The following is a 16,823-nucleotide window of genomic DNA, read 5'->3' as shown; positions in this document are numbered from 1 at the left end:
TCATTAGGAACATAAAGAGTTCCTTAAGATCTCAGCATGATTATCAAAATAGAGTCCGGGACTGAGTAACATTAGCAGGCATAACACATTGGTAGATGATGACAAATTAATGTGTTACTTTGTCTGCATGTTACAGTTCTGGAATGAAATTCTTAGAGACCTTATGCCTAATGCAAAAGTTAGAAGACAAATTTGAAATAAGACCTGCCCTTTATCTGCCTTTAAATGAGATCTTAGATAGACGATTTAATCATCTCTGCATTCCCCTATAGTCTATGAAGCTAGATTTTAGGAAAAATATGATAAATGAACTATGTTGAGAGTGAAAGTCAGAGACTGTGAACCAAGGTATCAGTTTCTGAGAAAGGGAACTAATAAAACGTTGGATAGGTTGGTTTAGCAACAACAACAAAAGGTCAGGAAGCCCATTACAAGGTGAAGTCTCAAATAATTTGTTCCCACAGAGTTTGTAGTCCCTTAAAACTTGCTAGAGAGAAGGCAGTTTTCCGTAATTGGCAAGAGTGTTTGAAGGGCAAGGTGTGAGTGTGGGGCTGGGAGATTAGAAGCTGGCATGAAAAGCTGGTGTGTAAAAGAGATAGTGGTGTAAAAGAAAGCTACAATTGGGAGATGAATAACACCTTGATGTAGTGATTTCTTATTGCTGGTGTTTGTTTGAAGAAATAGACAAAATGCCATTAAATAACTTGCCAGGGTTTTTGTTGTCATTCTGCTTTGTTGTTGTTTTAATAACATCTGGAATTTCTTTATAAAGAAAATTGAATAATATATCTTTAGGACAATATGTAACCCAAATTTTCACACACTGCTCCTCCCAAAACCTACATAAAGAGCTCCTTAAGATCTTATTCTACTTCTAACAAGATGGCAGACTATATCATGGAACACTGTACACCGAGCCTTCAAATGAAAATGTTAATACACCGTTTCAGTGAACTAAAATTTGAATGTGAATCAGTAAACCTCTTGCAATGGAAGGACTGGCTGTTTAGATGAAGGAGGTGCCTGCTGGGTCCAGGACCAAGATTATGTGTTTTTACTGAGGAGGTGAAATTCAAAATGTCAAGTATTGAAGGGAAATGCAAGGCAAGTTCTAAAATGACCAGTCATGTAGAAACTTAACTGACTAAGTTTATGAAAAAGATAGCACTAAATGAGTCTTAATGTATCATAGTGAATCTTGTAACAGCAGCATTTCCACCACGCTTGACTATGTTCAACACAAACTCAAAATGGCCACACGTACAAAGCATATTTCTTAATGAATCTAGCTACATCCTACTTATGCAACTTGAGCCCATGGGAGAACTATAGACAATTTATATGACAGTTATTTCACAGGTTTTTTTCTTTGGCAACTAGAAGACATCAATTATTCAATAACAAAACGCATTGTGCATAATTATTTCATTTCTTTCCCCTTTGCAAAAAAATCATTCACTTATCAGTATAGAACATATAAACCAAGAAATATTCTTGTCAGGGTGTCTACAAAAGATAAAAGAAAATCTTACAAACATTGCGAGTAGACATTACTATGTGTTGTTTACTTTGTAATTTAAGGAAAACAATGCCAAAATCAAAACACAGTGAACAACTATTTTCACTTACATAAAGTTAAAAAAAAAAAACTTCAAAAGGAAATTTTATTGTGTGAAGTTTAAATCATATAAAATTTAGATATAAAATTTTCATAATATAATTAAACCTGGATCAATCACTTACTAACAAGATTACTTTAGGAAAATTACTAAATTTCTGTTAGCTGCAATTTCCTCATCCATAAGTTTTATAAATTAACAATCACACTAATTTTTGTCAGAGTACTAATGAAGCTAAATTGAGATAATATGTAAAATGAAAGTACTTTACAAACAATACAAAAGAAAGATATCTGTACTGCTATCAAGAAACAAGACAAAAACAGTTAAGAAAAAATGTTATGTAAAAATTACTTGACGCTTAATTTTAGGAAACTTGCTTTCAAAGCATTAGTTGCTATGCCAACGTTTTCAGTTTGCACTTGGTCATATGTTTAGTTTAGACCCTTTAATAAAGGTAAACAATGATACAAAATGCAAATTCATCTCTATGCTATACCATAGCATGCTCAGAAAATCCTTCCATACCTCATGAAATTAAGAGGATTTAATCTTGACTGACCAAAGGCCATAAATATAAGTTTATAATTGTAGTAAATTGTAAATGTTCCTTAGTTTCTTCATTCCTAGAATAAATTTTTTTTCTGGAAGACTTTTCAAGTAAAGAAAAGAAAATCAACAACTATACTGAACTATACTGAACTACTGAACTATTCTTGGGTTTTCTAGTTTATGTTGTTGTTGTTATTGAGGCTGTTTTGTAAGATTCTGTTTCCTGAGTGCTTTTTTTGTTTTGTTTTGTTTCATTTTTTTGACTCTAGAATAGGCATTGGCTGTTAAATTCCTTGTTTTGCCAAAGCACAAAGGCAAAGGAATAAGCAAACTAGGAGCCATGCATCGAGTATAGGTAAATTACTAATGGATTTTAAAAGTTGAGCAGTAATACTTACAAAATGACATGCCAAATGTCTATATGGTCTGAAATGGAATGAATAGCATATAATTAAAACTGTGGGCTCTGACATCAGATACATTAAATTCAAATAAAGGCTTTGATGTTTACTAACTGTGTAATCTCTGACAAGCAATCAACTCTCTAACCCTTAATTTCCTTATTGTTACTATTAGGATAACAACAGTGCCTACCTCAAAGAGTTGTGAGAGTTGAAAAAAAAAATCCAAGGAAAGCACTTAGACATCAGATACACAGAAAGTATTTGGTGAGTGTTAAATAGTATATGATACAGTTTAGATATTTATCTCCCACCCATGTCTCATGCTGAAATGTAATCCCCAATGTTGAAGCCAGGACACGGTGGGAGGTGTTTGCATGATGGGGGCAGATACCTCATGAATGGCTTGGACCATCCCTTTGATGATAAGTGAGTTATCGCTGAGTTCACAGAAGATTTGGTCATTTAAAAGTGTGTGGCACCTCCCCTCCCACTCTCTCGTGTTCCTGCTTTCACCGTGTGAAGTGCCTGCTCCCTCTTTTTCTTCCACCATGAGTAGAAACTTCCTGAGGCCTCCTGCGAAGCAGATGTCGCTTTCTGTACAGCCTGCGGAACCATGAGCCAGTTAAATCTATATTCTTTATAATTACTCAGTCTCAGGTCTCTCTCTCTCTCTCCTCCTCCTCCTTCCTTCCTTTCTTTCGTCTCTCTCTGTCGCCCAGGCTGGAATGCAGTGGTGCGATCTCGGCTCACTGCAAGCTCTGCCTCCCGGGTTCACTCCATTCTCCTGCCTCAGTCTCCCAGGTAGCTAGGACTACAGGTGCCCACTACCACGCCTGGCTAATTTTTCGTATTTTTAGTAGAGACAGGGTTTCACCGTGTTAGCCAGGATGGTCTCGATCTCCTGACCTTATGATCTGCCCGCCTCATCCTCCCAAAATGCTCAGATTACAGGCATGAGCCACTGCCCCCGGTCAATCTCAGGTATTTCTTTATAGCAATACGATAATGGCCTAATGTAGTAAATGTATATACAAATATAGGATAAAAAGGTGGATTTTCCACAACATTTTAAGTTGGGATTTCAATTTCAGTTATAGAAAAATCAACCTGAGATCCCTGTTAAAATCAGTTAAAATGCCAAATCATTGGACCAGTTCAACTCTCTACTATATTGTTGCTTTCACTATACACACACGTATTTCTGTATTTTTTGTGTGTGTATGGAGGTGTGTGTCTATCTGTATAATATATACATACACATATATATATACACATATATATATACACACACATCACTAGGTATAAAATACACATATATGGAACAAATTTATCTTAATGGCAGGAAGGTCATAGCAATGTAGAAATCCGAATGCAGATTGTAGAAGCTGTGCAGTTTTTTCAATGAAGTCATTTGACTTTTCAATGCTTCCTTTAGTTTATATAATTTTGATTTGTGGCCAATGAAAAAGCAATTGTACATTGATTCTAGATACAGCATAACGGCAAAAGAAAATTATTCAAACTAAAGTAAGGTGGCATGTGTATTGTACAACTTAAAACCACAGAAAACCTTGCTAACTGAGTTGGAGATGAGTGAGAATGCTTATCAGGGCAAGTGAAGGTAGACACTATTGAAAAATCTACTCATTGCTAAATGGCCAAAAGTGGTAAGTTTTTTTTTTTGTTTTTTTTTTTTTGGTTTTTTTTGTTTTGTTTTGTTTTTTTTTTGAGACGGAGTCTCGCTCTGTTGCCCAGGCTGGAGTGCAATGGCCAGATCTCAGCTCACTGCAAGCTCCGCCTCCCGGGTTTTACACCATTCTCCTGCCTCAGCCTCCCGAGTAGCTGGGACTACAGGCGCCCGCCACCTCGCCCGGCTAGTTTTTTGTATTTTTTAGTAGAGACGGGGTTTCACCGTATTAGCCAGGATGGTCTCGATCTCCCGACCTCGTGATCCGCCCGTCTCGGCCTCCCAAAGTGCTGGGATTACAGGCTTGAGCCACCGCGCCCGGCCAATAGTGGTAAGTTTTTAATGAAGAATAATTTTTGGTTTTGAGCTTCTATTTATTTACTGTTTTTCACATTTAATATGTCAGTGGAAGAAGAAATGAGTTATCTAACTTAATTTAGAATATAGAAAACTGCCCAGATGTATTATTAGGTTGGTGTAAAAGTAATTGCGGTTTTTGCCATTACTTTTAACTATTGTAATAAATACCAAATTTCATTATCTTTCTTGCTTTTTTAAAAAAAATGGATGTAGCTTCAGGGTGCAATTCTTGACAAAGTTTGTTTTGAATTTTAAGATTTTTTTAAAGGTTTTCAACCTGAAAGGGTAACTCTCAGGAAAAAAAAAAATTACCTGAATTATTTACAGCAATGGTTAGTTATTACTTAAATTGCATTTATCTAAAACATATGCCTTTCTTAGACACTATAGGTTAAGAGTATTTATCAATATCTTCAAAGTCCTTTGAGATACATTTTACCAAAGTGTCATCAATGGATGACAAAACAAATGAGAGTGTCTTTAGTGAACAAAAACATAAAAGAATTAAAAGCTAAAAGCATTTGAACACATTTAAAATACTATTACTTGCATTTCCTGAATTAGTGTTTAGTTTTGAGGCAGCTGGGAAAACTGAGTTTGGAAATATTCATGTATTAATAGCACTCATATTTCTCTTACTATGGCTTAGAGCACTATAAATGTCGAGATTTTATATACCTCAGAAGCAAACACAGCCATATTTTCCCCCTGGAAACAAATCTAGGCATTAATATAATTTTAAAATTGTATTCATTGTTCTCATACATTGCTAAATTAGATGACTTGTGTGTGTGTGTGTGTGTGTGTGTGTTTTAATGAATTGTTGACTTTCAGCTGCTGAGTAATGGCTGCTTCTGCAGCGTTTCCACTAAGGATAAATGGAGGTTTTAACTTCCTTGCTAGTTGTTTAAAACTCCTTTACATTTTCACACAACAGCCCATTTTTCATCACTAGGAAAAATATGAAATTTGAACCATGCTACGTTTTACTCACAGTAAATCAGCATGTGTCATAAGAGCAAAAAAGAACGTAATATCACTCTCTATCATGGACCTTTCCTTAGAGCAAGTCCCAGAAGACATTGCCAAGTTCAGTTGCTATAGCAACCGAGCTCTGGTGCCTCTCTTGCTTGGTTTGTTTCAGAGAGTTGATTTTTACCACACAGGCATAATCCTGAAGAATTTTTATGCTGAGGAAGAAATTACACCGAGTCAATAACAATGTGTGTGACCTTTCTATTGATCGGTGATGATTTAATTTAAAAGTAGTACAAAGGAGGTAATGCCATAACATTTCAAATCCCTTTGCTGACTTCCAATTAAATTATTCATTGTCGTTTCTTTAGGCCCCTCAAGTACTCATATTTCTTAACTAGAAAAGTACCCTTAAGCCACTGGAGCGTCAGTATGGAATTTCATATTATTTTACCCAACTGTGAAGTTCTGCTATGAAAATATCTTGAAATAATACCAATATACTTTAAAAAAAAACTACAATTAGCAAGAGAGGACTCAACAAGACTATACGAGCAATATGGGAGAATTATCTTCTGATTTGTATTGAAAAGATATTAGGATGGATAACAATATGTCTTATTATAGAATTCTAGTTAATTTTGCCTATTAAGGAGATAGACCACATAAAGCATTTTATACAGTGTCCATCATACAGTAACAAAAATATTATTATACGTTTTATCCTGTCATAATATAGTCAGGCAAATATATTATGTATCTTTATATTAGGCACTATTGATTATGCAATTGAATGCCCTTTGGATACTGAATACTTTTAAAGTAAAATGGTGTAAAATACTTTACTATAGTTGAGCATGAAATATATTATAAAATATATTATAAAAAATATATTTCTACACAAAGTTATTTTATACATAAATATAATTTAAAAGCCTACTTTTTCACTTACAATGACATCTTAAGCATTTCCTTCCAACAATACATAAAAGTCTTCAAAATGATCATTTTTAGCACCTAACTACTAATATTCTTTCATGATCAGACATGCAAATGATTTTGAGTTGTGTTGATTATTTTTAGAGGACTAGCCTTTTGAATAATATATGTGCATTTAATGGACATGCCACAGGCAGCAGCTTAGAGAGGAATGTGTTGTAGGTTTGGCAAGTCAGGGCTTTGACTTTTATTTATTTTACTACTTACTTAAGAACTTCTCTAAGACTTTATTTTTTCACCTGTAACAAAAAGATAAAAACAATTTCCAAGCTGTATGGTTTAGAAAGAATCCTGTGATATAAATATAAACATAAAGCAGCTGGTAAAATGCCTGGAACAAATGATCCTTATTAAATTTTAGCTGTCTTTTCTTTAAAGGTTTTCCAGTCATGTCCTTGAAAATCATTTCCAAATGGAATTTGAAGGTAAAAATGAGTACAAATTAAATATCCCTTAATACCTTAAAAATATATGAGTTTTGACTGTGGCAAGATGTGGAAAACTTTCAATATAAATTCTATGTTACAAATTATTCCACTTGCTTCAATTGACAGTCTTTCTCAAACTATGTTTTCATGACCTCCTAGCACAGGAAGATGATCTGGGGGGAAAGAAAGGTGGGAGGGAGACAATTTCTATGGTTAAATACATTTGGAAAATGCTGAACAATATATTTCCCTCTAGGAGCTTACAAATCACATTAGTATTTTGAACTATCCAAGAAATTCCAGGTAAAGTGATCAATACTGTTTAGTGGTAAAGAGTATAAATTTAGGAGTTAGGCTGCCAGGGTTTAGTGCCCACTTCCAATGCTTATTACCTTAGAACTTTGAGAAGTTACTCAACCTCAGTGTCTCAGTTTCCCCATCTGTAAAACGGAAATGGCAACAAAATTTTCCACACGAGTTTGGGAGGTTATAATGAGATATATCAAGTGTTCTGATTCAGGCTAACAAAGGCAATTATCAGTAAATAAGAGCAATTAAAGAAACCTGTTTCAACTCTTAACCATGTTAACTTTTCTTTACAAATAATATTTTTGAACATCTTCTGGAACTATTATTCTTGGGAACACACTCTGAACAACTCTAAAGTACAATATTAGGGTAGTGATAAATTGCAATTAAGTAAAAAAGTATTCATTACATTAGTGAGCAAACCAAGAAGCACAAAATGTCATCTACCTCACAACATGTGACCCCACTGGCTGCTACTTTGTCAGAAATTTTTATTATCAGAACATTAGAGCAGCTTAGTTAAGTGTGAAGACCTTATCCCATAGATGTTCTATTCACCAGAGCTGTCTGCATCCATTTCATAAATTAGCACAGATAAGTTTAGCATATTAGGTTATTTTCCTGTCACTAAAAACTGAGCCCTAAATGAATGGAACACCAAATGGTTAAAATTGTAATGATTAGTAGAGAAAAATCTGAGTATGTAGATCACTGATAGGGTCTGCAAAGATAAGGAAAGACAAGGCATATTATGCAGACAGTAAACATTTGCATATTTCCAGGTGCTAATCCTAAACAACATCAGTTTCCAAAATGGAGAGAGAAAATAGTAAAGGAAGACAGCTTCATCTAACGAAAAATATGCTACAAGTTCACAAAAACATGCAATAATTCTCTGTAGTCTAAATAATACCATGACTCCAAAAAACCTCCCCACCCTTTTCCGGAAGATAGGAAGCTCAGCAAAAGGACCATTCAAATGAGCAGTCTGCTAATTAACCTGACAACTTTCAGAGGGCTTTTAATTTATTCTCAAATTTTTAACTGTATCTGGTTGCTGGTTTATCCTAAAGAGTTCATATTTTTTAAATGATCATCAGAAATTTGCAGAACAGAAAAAAATCACTCAATCATAATTCCATGTCCTTGACAAATAAAAACTATTTTCTATGTTTACCATTTTCTTTGTCTTTATGCTAATCATTTCTACACAAAGTTATTTCATATGTAAATATAATTTAAAAGCCTATTTTTTCACTTACAATGACATCTTAAGCATTTCCTTCCAACAATACATAAAAGTCTTCAAAATGATCATTTTTAGCACCTGACTGCTAATATTCTTTCATGATCAGACATGCAAATGATTTTGAGTTGTGTTGTTGGTGTACTGAATCCCTTCCTATATATTGTTCTAAAGTGATTTTCAAACTTCAGGACACATATGAACCACCTGGAAGACTTATTAAAACACAGGTGGTTGGGCCCTGCCCTCAGAGTTTCTGATTTAGTAAGTCTTGGGGGAGCCCCAATGATTTGCAATTCTAACAAGTTTTCAGATGATGCTGATGCTGTTAATCTGTGGCCATTTTAAAAATTACTGTTGGAAGAGGCTGAGTGCGGTGGCTCATGCCTGTAATCCCAGCACTTTGGGAGGCCAAGGCAGGCGGATCACTTGAGGCCAAGAATTCGAAACCAGCCTGGCCAACACGGTGAAATCCTATCTCTACTTAAAATACTAAAAAAAAGAAAAAAATTAGTTGGGTGTGGTGGCACACATCTGTAACTCCAGTTACTTGGGAGGTTGAGTCACAAGAATCACTTGAACCTGGGAAGTGGAGGTTGCAGTGAGCTGAGATGGCAGCACTGCATTCCAACTTGGAGTACTTAGGTAGAACATAGCCATCAAATTGGAATTGATAAGTCAAATAACACAGACATTATGATTGCATCTAAGACATATTTCTGAAGTCCCTTTTTACAGGCTCATTCGGATTTGTATTGCCAAGTGACTTCTTGATACTTGAAGCCTATATAAATACCAACTGACTGAATAAACAAATGAACAAGAGAAAATTCTCTCCTCCCTGAAATCAAGACATTAGTCCCGAGATCCACCTATTTACATTTCAAAGATATGTATTATGATTGAACGGGAATAATCCAAATCTCTATTACTGCAGAAATCAGCAAGGTTTTATCATCACTCTCCAAATTCAAAGTCCCTGAAAAATAACTGAAATATTTATATCTTGGAGGAGAGTATATTTGCATGTACACAATACAGATAAAAATTAGCTGCATTTGATAGTTCAAAAAACAAGAAAACGTTGCTCTTTGGAAAGCACAGGGCAAAATCTGGCTTTGACCAATTATTTTCATAAGCTAGAAACAAAATAATTCCCATTTGGCAATGGATTATTAGGATATTTGCCTAAATCCTCAGAGGATTATATAAAGGATTCTTAATATTCAGGCATGGATTAATCCTCACCTGTAAATGGAGAAATATGAACATAAACAAGTCTGTCTACAAAAGTACATCCATGCCTCTATTAATACATAAGTACACATTAGATAGCCATGTATGTGAAGTATTTATTCATACATTGGTTTCCAGAAATCTATAGACAAGACATATGCTTAGTAAAGATATTCTCTGCAGAAAATATCTTCCTGAGTCTTCCTTTGAAATTTGCAGGCATTCTTATTTTTTTCATTCATAGTTGTTATTACTGTATCTGTTTGAATGTATAGGGAAGATACGTTCATATACATACATAATCATAAATTGACACATAAAGTAGTTATTGTCAACAAACCTTGTAAGGTGTTTAGCAATGGAATTGTTAACTCTGGCTTAGTTAAGCATCAGTCAAGAGTTAACTGTGTTAGGCACAGGCTTATCAAAAGACTATGATTTTTCTTTTCTTTTCTTTGTTTCTTTTTTTGAGATGCAGTTTTGCTCTTGTTGTCCAGGCTGGAGTATAATGGCATGATCTCGGCTCATCACAACCTCCACCTCCAGGCTTTAAGCGATTCTCCTGCCTCAGCTTTCCAAGTAGCTGGAATTACAGGCATGCGCCACCAAGCCCGGCTAATTTTGTATTTTTAATAGAAACGGGGTTTCTCCATGTTGGTCCGTCTGGTCTCAAACTCCTGACCTCAGGTGATCCGCCCGCCTCGGCCTCCCAAAGTGCTGGGACTACAAGTGTGAGCCACCATGCCCAACGTATCTATGACTTTCTAAGGAATAATTCTTACTGAGTTAGTGTTCTGATCATTGTTTTATCTTTAAGTAAAGGTGAACAGTTTCATTAGCCTTAAGTGACTCTGAATTGTTCTTTGCATTTGGCATGTTCATCATGACCACACGAATACACTGCTGCTCTCAGGGTGAACAGCTAACTAGGGCACAAATGTTAAGACAAAATGTATATGTCATTGTATGTATATTTTATAGAATAATATACATAAATACTGCCAGTAAATATGACCATATTAGGCAGCCTCTAAAAAGATGTGACAAAGTTTAAAATATGCCCATGTGAAAAATGCAAATGTAAGAAATGCAAGAACTGCAATGAAGACACTATGAGGCAGTTGTTCACCTAGTATGTGTGAGAATTTGACTATAGGCACTTACTACTTAATCCAGGTGTTCAAGGAAATAAAGTTAAAACATTAGCAGTGACAACCATATGATCATTTGAAAACCAATTCAATACCTATGAGGTTTTTTGAGTAGTAACTGCCAGTTTCTTACAATGAGTTGGAGCAGAATGACAATCCCTACCACAAATCGAAAGTACTAGCATATGCATATGCACATCAAGGAGACATTTTTAGTTTTTCTAGTTAACACAGAGGAGGAAATAGGGAGAAATATGCAATTCAAGCCACATGTGACCTGCCTATGAAATTTTAATTTTTAAGCCTCCACGGATAACCAGACACATAGAGAAAAGTCTTTTTTGAATCACGTTACTCCTTCAGGGTGGAAATGAACTCATGACAAGCCAAAGGGTAAGCATTTCAATCAACATATGTTCAAGAATGTTTTCTCTTTTCTGACAAAAGTTTTGGTTTGTAATTTAGGCAGTGATAGAAATTTATCTTTATTAAAAAATAAATTTTAAAAAATTTCATTTTAGAGGGAAATGTTATAAAAATAGTAAAATTGTATGTGGATAGTACAAAAATCAAGAGAATAAATGATTAAAGTTCGTTAAGACACTATTCTAAAACATGTCATAATAGCATGATGCCATAACTTGCTGGGCTAATCAGTGAATAACCACATCACAGTTAACTCTTATTGCAGGTTCACCTGGAACATTAGAAGTAAGAAACTGAGTGTGCACAATATGTTCTTATGTGTCAGTTGATATTAAATTAATATCCCTAAGTAATTTGATACCATTTTTTTCAGTACAGCAAATCTCAATTTCTCTATAAATAATGCATGGATAGATTTAATCAAAAGATAAATATTTCTTGAAAAGAAAATGGAACAACGAAAACCTGTCTTATATAGTAAGGACTATAAAAACATGTTATTCATAAATGTGGACATTAAAGTCTTTGACAAATGACTAAATTTGCATGTGAAAGCTCAGCTGCAAATAAACATATGTAATATATATATTTTGACTGAAGATAATAGGTTACGTTGGAGGGAGCAGTATATAATTTATTAATCATGTGTTTTATTAACACTTTTATTGCAAAAAGGAATAACTGTTTAAACAAATGACTCTCTATGTTTTGATTCTAAGCTCTGGAGCCTAATATTCTAAAGGAGACTGATTATCAATTGAGAAAGGTCAACCTGGTAACATTTAAACACATCTGTGGAGATTCTAGATCACTATTATTTAACGTACTAACGTGATAGCAGGCAGTTTGACTTAACAAAATATGTATGCTATCTTTGCAATAAAGAAGAAAAAAACAATAAGCAACTCAGACAACTGCCTTTCCTAGTGAGGCCATCTACCCAGATCTGTCTCATACCCCTAATAATAACACATTGTTATATCATTTTTGCTGCTATTCCAAAGCAGAACAGCAATTATTTCCTGGAAAATTAAGAAATATATTAGTAAACACTAATCTAAAATTAGATTAAAATTCAAAATCATTAACATATTTTAAGGCTAAAATTATGATTAAACTTTCTTTTTTCAACTACATGTTGCAGAGCCTTTAAAAAGACCTGTTATACAAATAAATTTTGGTCAAAAGTAGAAATTAAGAAAACTTTACAAGGGCAAAATTTCAACAGAGTCATTGCAGATTTGAGTATTGTGAGAATACGCATTGCTGGTACTAGATGTATGTATTCAAATCATTGTGTTCTACAAAACAGCAGGATATTTAACTTTTTCAAACCTGAGGAAGAATTATAGCTTTTTTTTAAAAAAATCAACAACCTCTGTTTTGCCTTTAGAAATGAGCTAATTATAAAGCAGGGAAAATTACTTTTATTTTCAACTGCCGAGTTCCTAGGAATGTTCGCTATTTTTCATTTCTTATTTTTTTTTTTTTAAATAATTATTGGTGCTTAGTAAAAGTCACCAAACTTGCTTTGGAGAGATTAATTAATCTTGATTCTTAGCAAAACCCCAGAACCACAAATGGAAAGGCCTTCTTCATTCTATTTGATCTCCACCTGTCTTTGGTGTGTATGTGTTTTGGTATATGTACAAAGAGAAAACAGTTCTATTTAGCCTTCAGTAGAACATTATAATGTATGCTACTTAAAAAAAAAAAAAATCGTACCATATATCTTTAAATGTAAGCACCATATGGAAGTTCCTGCTCTTATCTGTCATATTTCCCCTAACTCAAATTCTGAATGTTCCCATAAAGAACAAAATAAGTGAAAAGTAAAACTTTACCCTAATGAAAAGGATCTTCTCTCCCACTCGGTATCTTCCTTGGGAGAGCCGCTCCACACAGAACTTGTTTGGGCATTTGCAAGGAGGCTCTTCAGAAATTCGTTTCACCTGAAATAGAAGAGCAGGCAAATTCATTCTTCTTAATTAGGTTGCATTTATGTTAATTTGCTCCAAGGACTCCATGGCCGCTGAACCCTTAATGACTTTAAACTTGTTCTTTATCTATGGACATCATGTGAGCATAGGAATATCACATTAAATCATAACTATGTAAAGTTCAGGTCCCAAAGACATCTGAAGGCAAATGACTGCACTAAGGCATAAGCTAGCTAATGACAGTGATGAGACTGGAGGATAATGAGCAGGAAATCAACTGAAATTATAGAATATAAATAATCAGCTGGGTTCTTACTTTTGGAAAACTGAAAAGACCACATACATTTGGGTTGTCAAGGTCAACCTGTTGAAAACTAGAATATAAAGTATGTTAACATAGAGTTTATGTTACTTCAATATAATTTTAATTATTTTAATTTTACCCAGTTTCAGAATAAATTGAGAGTGAATTTAACAAGTTGTTGTTTCTTTTTAAATGAGACTATTGTTTCACCTTATTTTGAACTCTAAGATTTTCTCTAAGAATTAATCTCATTTACTTAGATTTACCCTGCAACTCATTCCATCTCAGTAATTCCTACCTATCAAACCCTACTTCTTTGACCATGTTTTACAGCTTATGTGTGTTCTATGTAATCAATGCCTGAATATCAGATTTTCATCCCTGTTATATCTATTCTTCCACTCTTTTAAAAATACATAATCTAAATGATATGTGCACAAAGCTTATGAATAGTTGTGATTACTAGATTATATAATAGCCCATGATTTTAGGAACAATTTAATGTTTATGTTTTCCCTGACTGGGAACCACCCACTCTGTCTGCGCTTCCGCTAACCAACCAAACAAACAACCCAAAACAATAATCTCCTGTGTTTTGAGGAAAAGTTTCCACAGAAGAAACAGAAAGCTATAAATGATGTGCAGCCTGCATTTAGAAGCTAGATAGAACAAATTTAGAAATTGGCCTGGATTTTCCTCACCGAAATTCTTCCACGAAGATGTCATGGTGTCTACATTTATGTCACGAAAGAAATGCAATCATTCCTTCAAATAATTCAATTTCTGACTTTAAACAGCCTTCTAAGCAAAAACTGTGCAGAGAGTAAAACATGAACTCAATTGCATGTTAATGTAAAGGAATTAAACAACTTGTTTTTCCTAGAATGATAAATGTTCCAGAAAGTACGGAAGCATAAGACACTGGAAGAATAACCAAAAAAAGGAAAAAAAACCTGAAATTAAATTTATCTCATAAACAATTATGACTCAATGAGGATGTATACAAAGAGAATCAACACTATTTGGGAGGGGGAAGAACAAAATAACCAACTTTAATATATACACTGCCATCAGTCCCTTCTGCTGTCCCTAATTCTGCTGACATATAAACCTATAGCTTTTGGTACTTATTTTTATCATAGCATATTGTATCTCATTTAATGATTAACCTTAATGTCTTCTTGCTAGACTGAGTTCCTTTAGAGTTAAGATGGTATTTCACTATATTTTAAAATCATTGATATAAAGCACGTCTTAATGGCAAATAAATATTCATTAAATATACATTGACTAAATAGATAAATAAGAACATGAATCTATACAGGCCACAGGGGGAAATTAGAGGAACAAAATAATCATGGATTCAAAGAATCTTAGAAATAGCTTTCATCAAAAAATGAGAAAACTACTTAACATTAAGTTAGTGATTAGGGCAATTACTTTGTGTTCTGTGTTTGTTCTATCTCATTATACTTGGCTCATAGTACTAATAGCCTTCTGTTCTAAGAAATTTTTTGAAAGGTTATTTCTAATGGGACGATGATAATAAAACAAGATGTACAAAAGTTGAATAATGATCATATCATTTCCTTCCAATAATGCAGAATCACATTCTGGGACTGAGGGTAAGGTCACAGGACCAATGAATGTTGTCTATGGTTCCTGTTTTCAGTGTTTTTTCTATGTGTATCTCTTTCTATATGTGTTTTAAAATATGTCTAAATATAAATATGTGTATATATATATGTAAATTGTGTTTATCCCATTGCTAGAAGTGGTACAGTTTTTCTTTTCACCACAAACAAGGGCTTCCATGAGGAAAGCAAGGATGAAGAAAAGGAGGGGCATTGGGAGAAGGGGTTGATCATCCAGAAGAAAATCAGACTGACAGCATCAAGAAAGCACATGGCCTGAAGCCTAAACTTTAGGAGGATCATGCTTGGCACAATTTTGCTGCCATGTGGTAATTAACCAAAGAGTAAATTGATGTTCAACTGGTTCCTCCACTAAAAAATGACAATCATAAGTCTGTGTGGAAAGTATTTCCATTTTTCAGTGTTCTTAGACAAAAGACACAAACTCTTGGTATCAAATGAAGTAAAATACAGGAAACATTTTCTCAAGTGGCCTGCCCTTCTCTAATGCTTTTCTAGCTTTGAAAATGGAGTTGATTTTAAAATCAAGCGCTGTTTTGTAGTTGTATGAGAGGTGGAAGCAGAAATGGAAGAAACAAGGCCAGACTGTGGCCAGTGGAAATATATTGTTAAGTAAACAGTGACTGATGACATCTATGCTTCTTACATTACCTAGGGAAAAGTCAGTCTGGCAGGTGTTCTTTTTTGGCTAGGAACCCAGCCAGTTTTCTGCTGAAATGGGATTTCAAGAGGAGCCTGATTACTCAGAATTATGCTATCTCTCATCCCCAGACTGAGGAAGTTGACGGAGAAGAGGAAGAAAGTAAGAATGATTTCTGAGAACTGTATTCAACTCATTGTGTGAGAACTAGCCCAGCGAAGCAGAGAACTAAACCTGACTCCACCGTTTTATCACAGCTGAATCACTCTATCAGGACATCTGGAGAATAAATTAATCTGAATGGACACCACTGTGTTTCTTTCATGATATCTTGATTAAAGAAGGTGATATATTTTCCATATAAATGGTCACTTATTTTTTCCCACTATTCCCCTAAGTATCAAACAAAGAAATGTGAAGAAACATTGAAGGTTTCAAAACTGGCAGTTATTGCTGAAACTGTTCACTGGAATATAATAACTTAACAGAGATCTGCTTATTTTGCTTTCTGTCTTTTATTTTATTTCTTGTTTTTTTCTCCCCTTTTTTACCCCTCTTCTCTTTTCCTCCTCCTTTTCTTTTTTGAGGTGGCAGATAATAGCTTTCCCAGGTAAAAATAGCCAATGTTATTAATTAAATGCAGAAACTCTGCAAGCAATCTCTATTTTATATTTCTATTCTAAAACCCATGTTGGGGTACATCAATTTCAACTCCCAACTGCTATATATGCCTTACATGCAGTGAAGTGGTTACTATAGGAACAATTTCCTTTTATATTAGATATATTAATTTCTGATTTAAAACGTTAGTGAAGCTCAAATTGCTTTTCTCTCTGTTCCACTGTTCCTGAAATGAAACACTTCAGTAAAAAAAAAAAAAAAAAAAAAAAAA

The 16,823-nt window shown here is 34.2% G+C and overlaps 1 protein-coding gene across 2 annotated transcripts in view; it reads right to left on the bottom strand.

Moving 5' to 3' along the window:
• The window catches only part of GAS2 (growth arrest specific 2), a 156,852-nt gene that overhangs the window by 43,894 nt on the left and 96,135 nt on the right, over nt 1-16,823 (bottom strand). For both annotated transcript variants that reach the window (XM_017891468.1, XM_017891467.1), the window contains exon 7: nt 13,237-13,344. In XM_017891468.1, the coding sequence (XP_017746957.1) occupies nt 13,237-13,344 (108 nt within the window). The remainder of the gene's footprint in view (nt 1-13,236; nt 13,345-16,823) is intronic.

This window comes from Rhinopithecus bieti, unplaced genomic scaffold, assembly GCF_001698545.2.
Source record: "Rhinopithecus bieti isolate Rb0 unplaced genomic scaffold, ASM169854v2 scaffold_21441, whole genome shotgun sequence".
NCBI classification, from domain to species: Eukaryota; Metazoa; Chordata; class Mammalia; order Primates; family Cercopithecidae; genus Rhinopithecus; species Rhinopithecus bieti.
The sequence above is the reverse complement of the archived record's forward strand: the minus strand, read 5'-3'. Positions and strand labels throughout refer to the sequence as shown.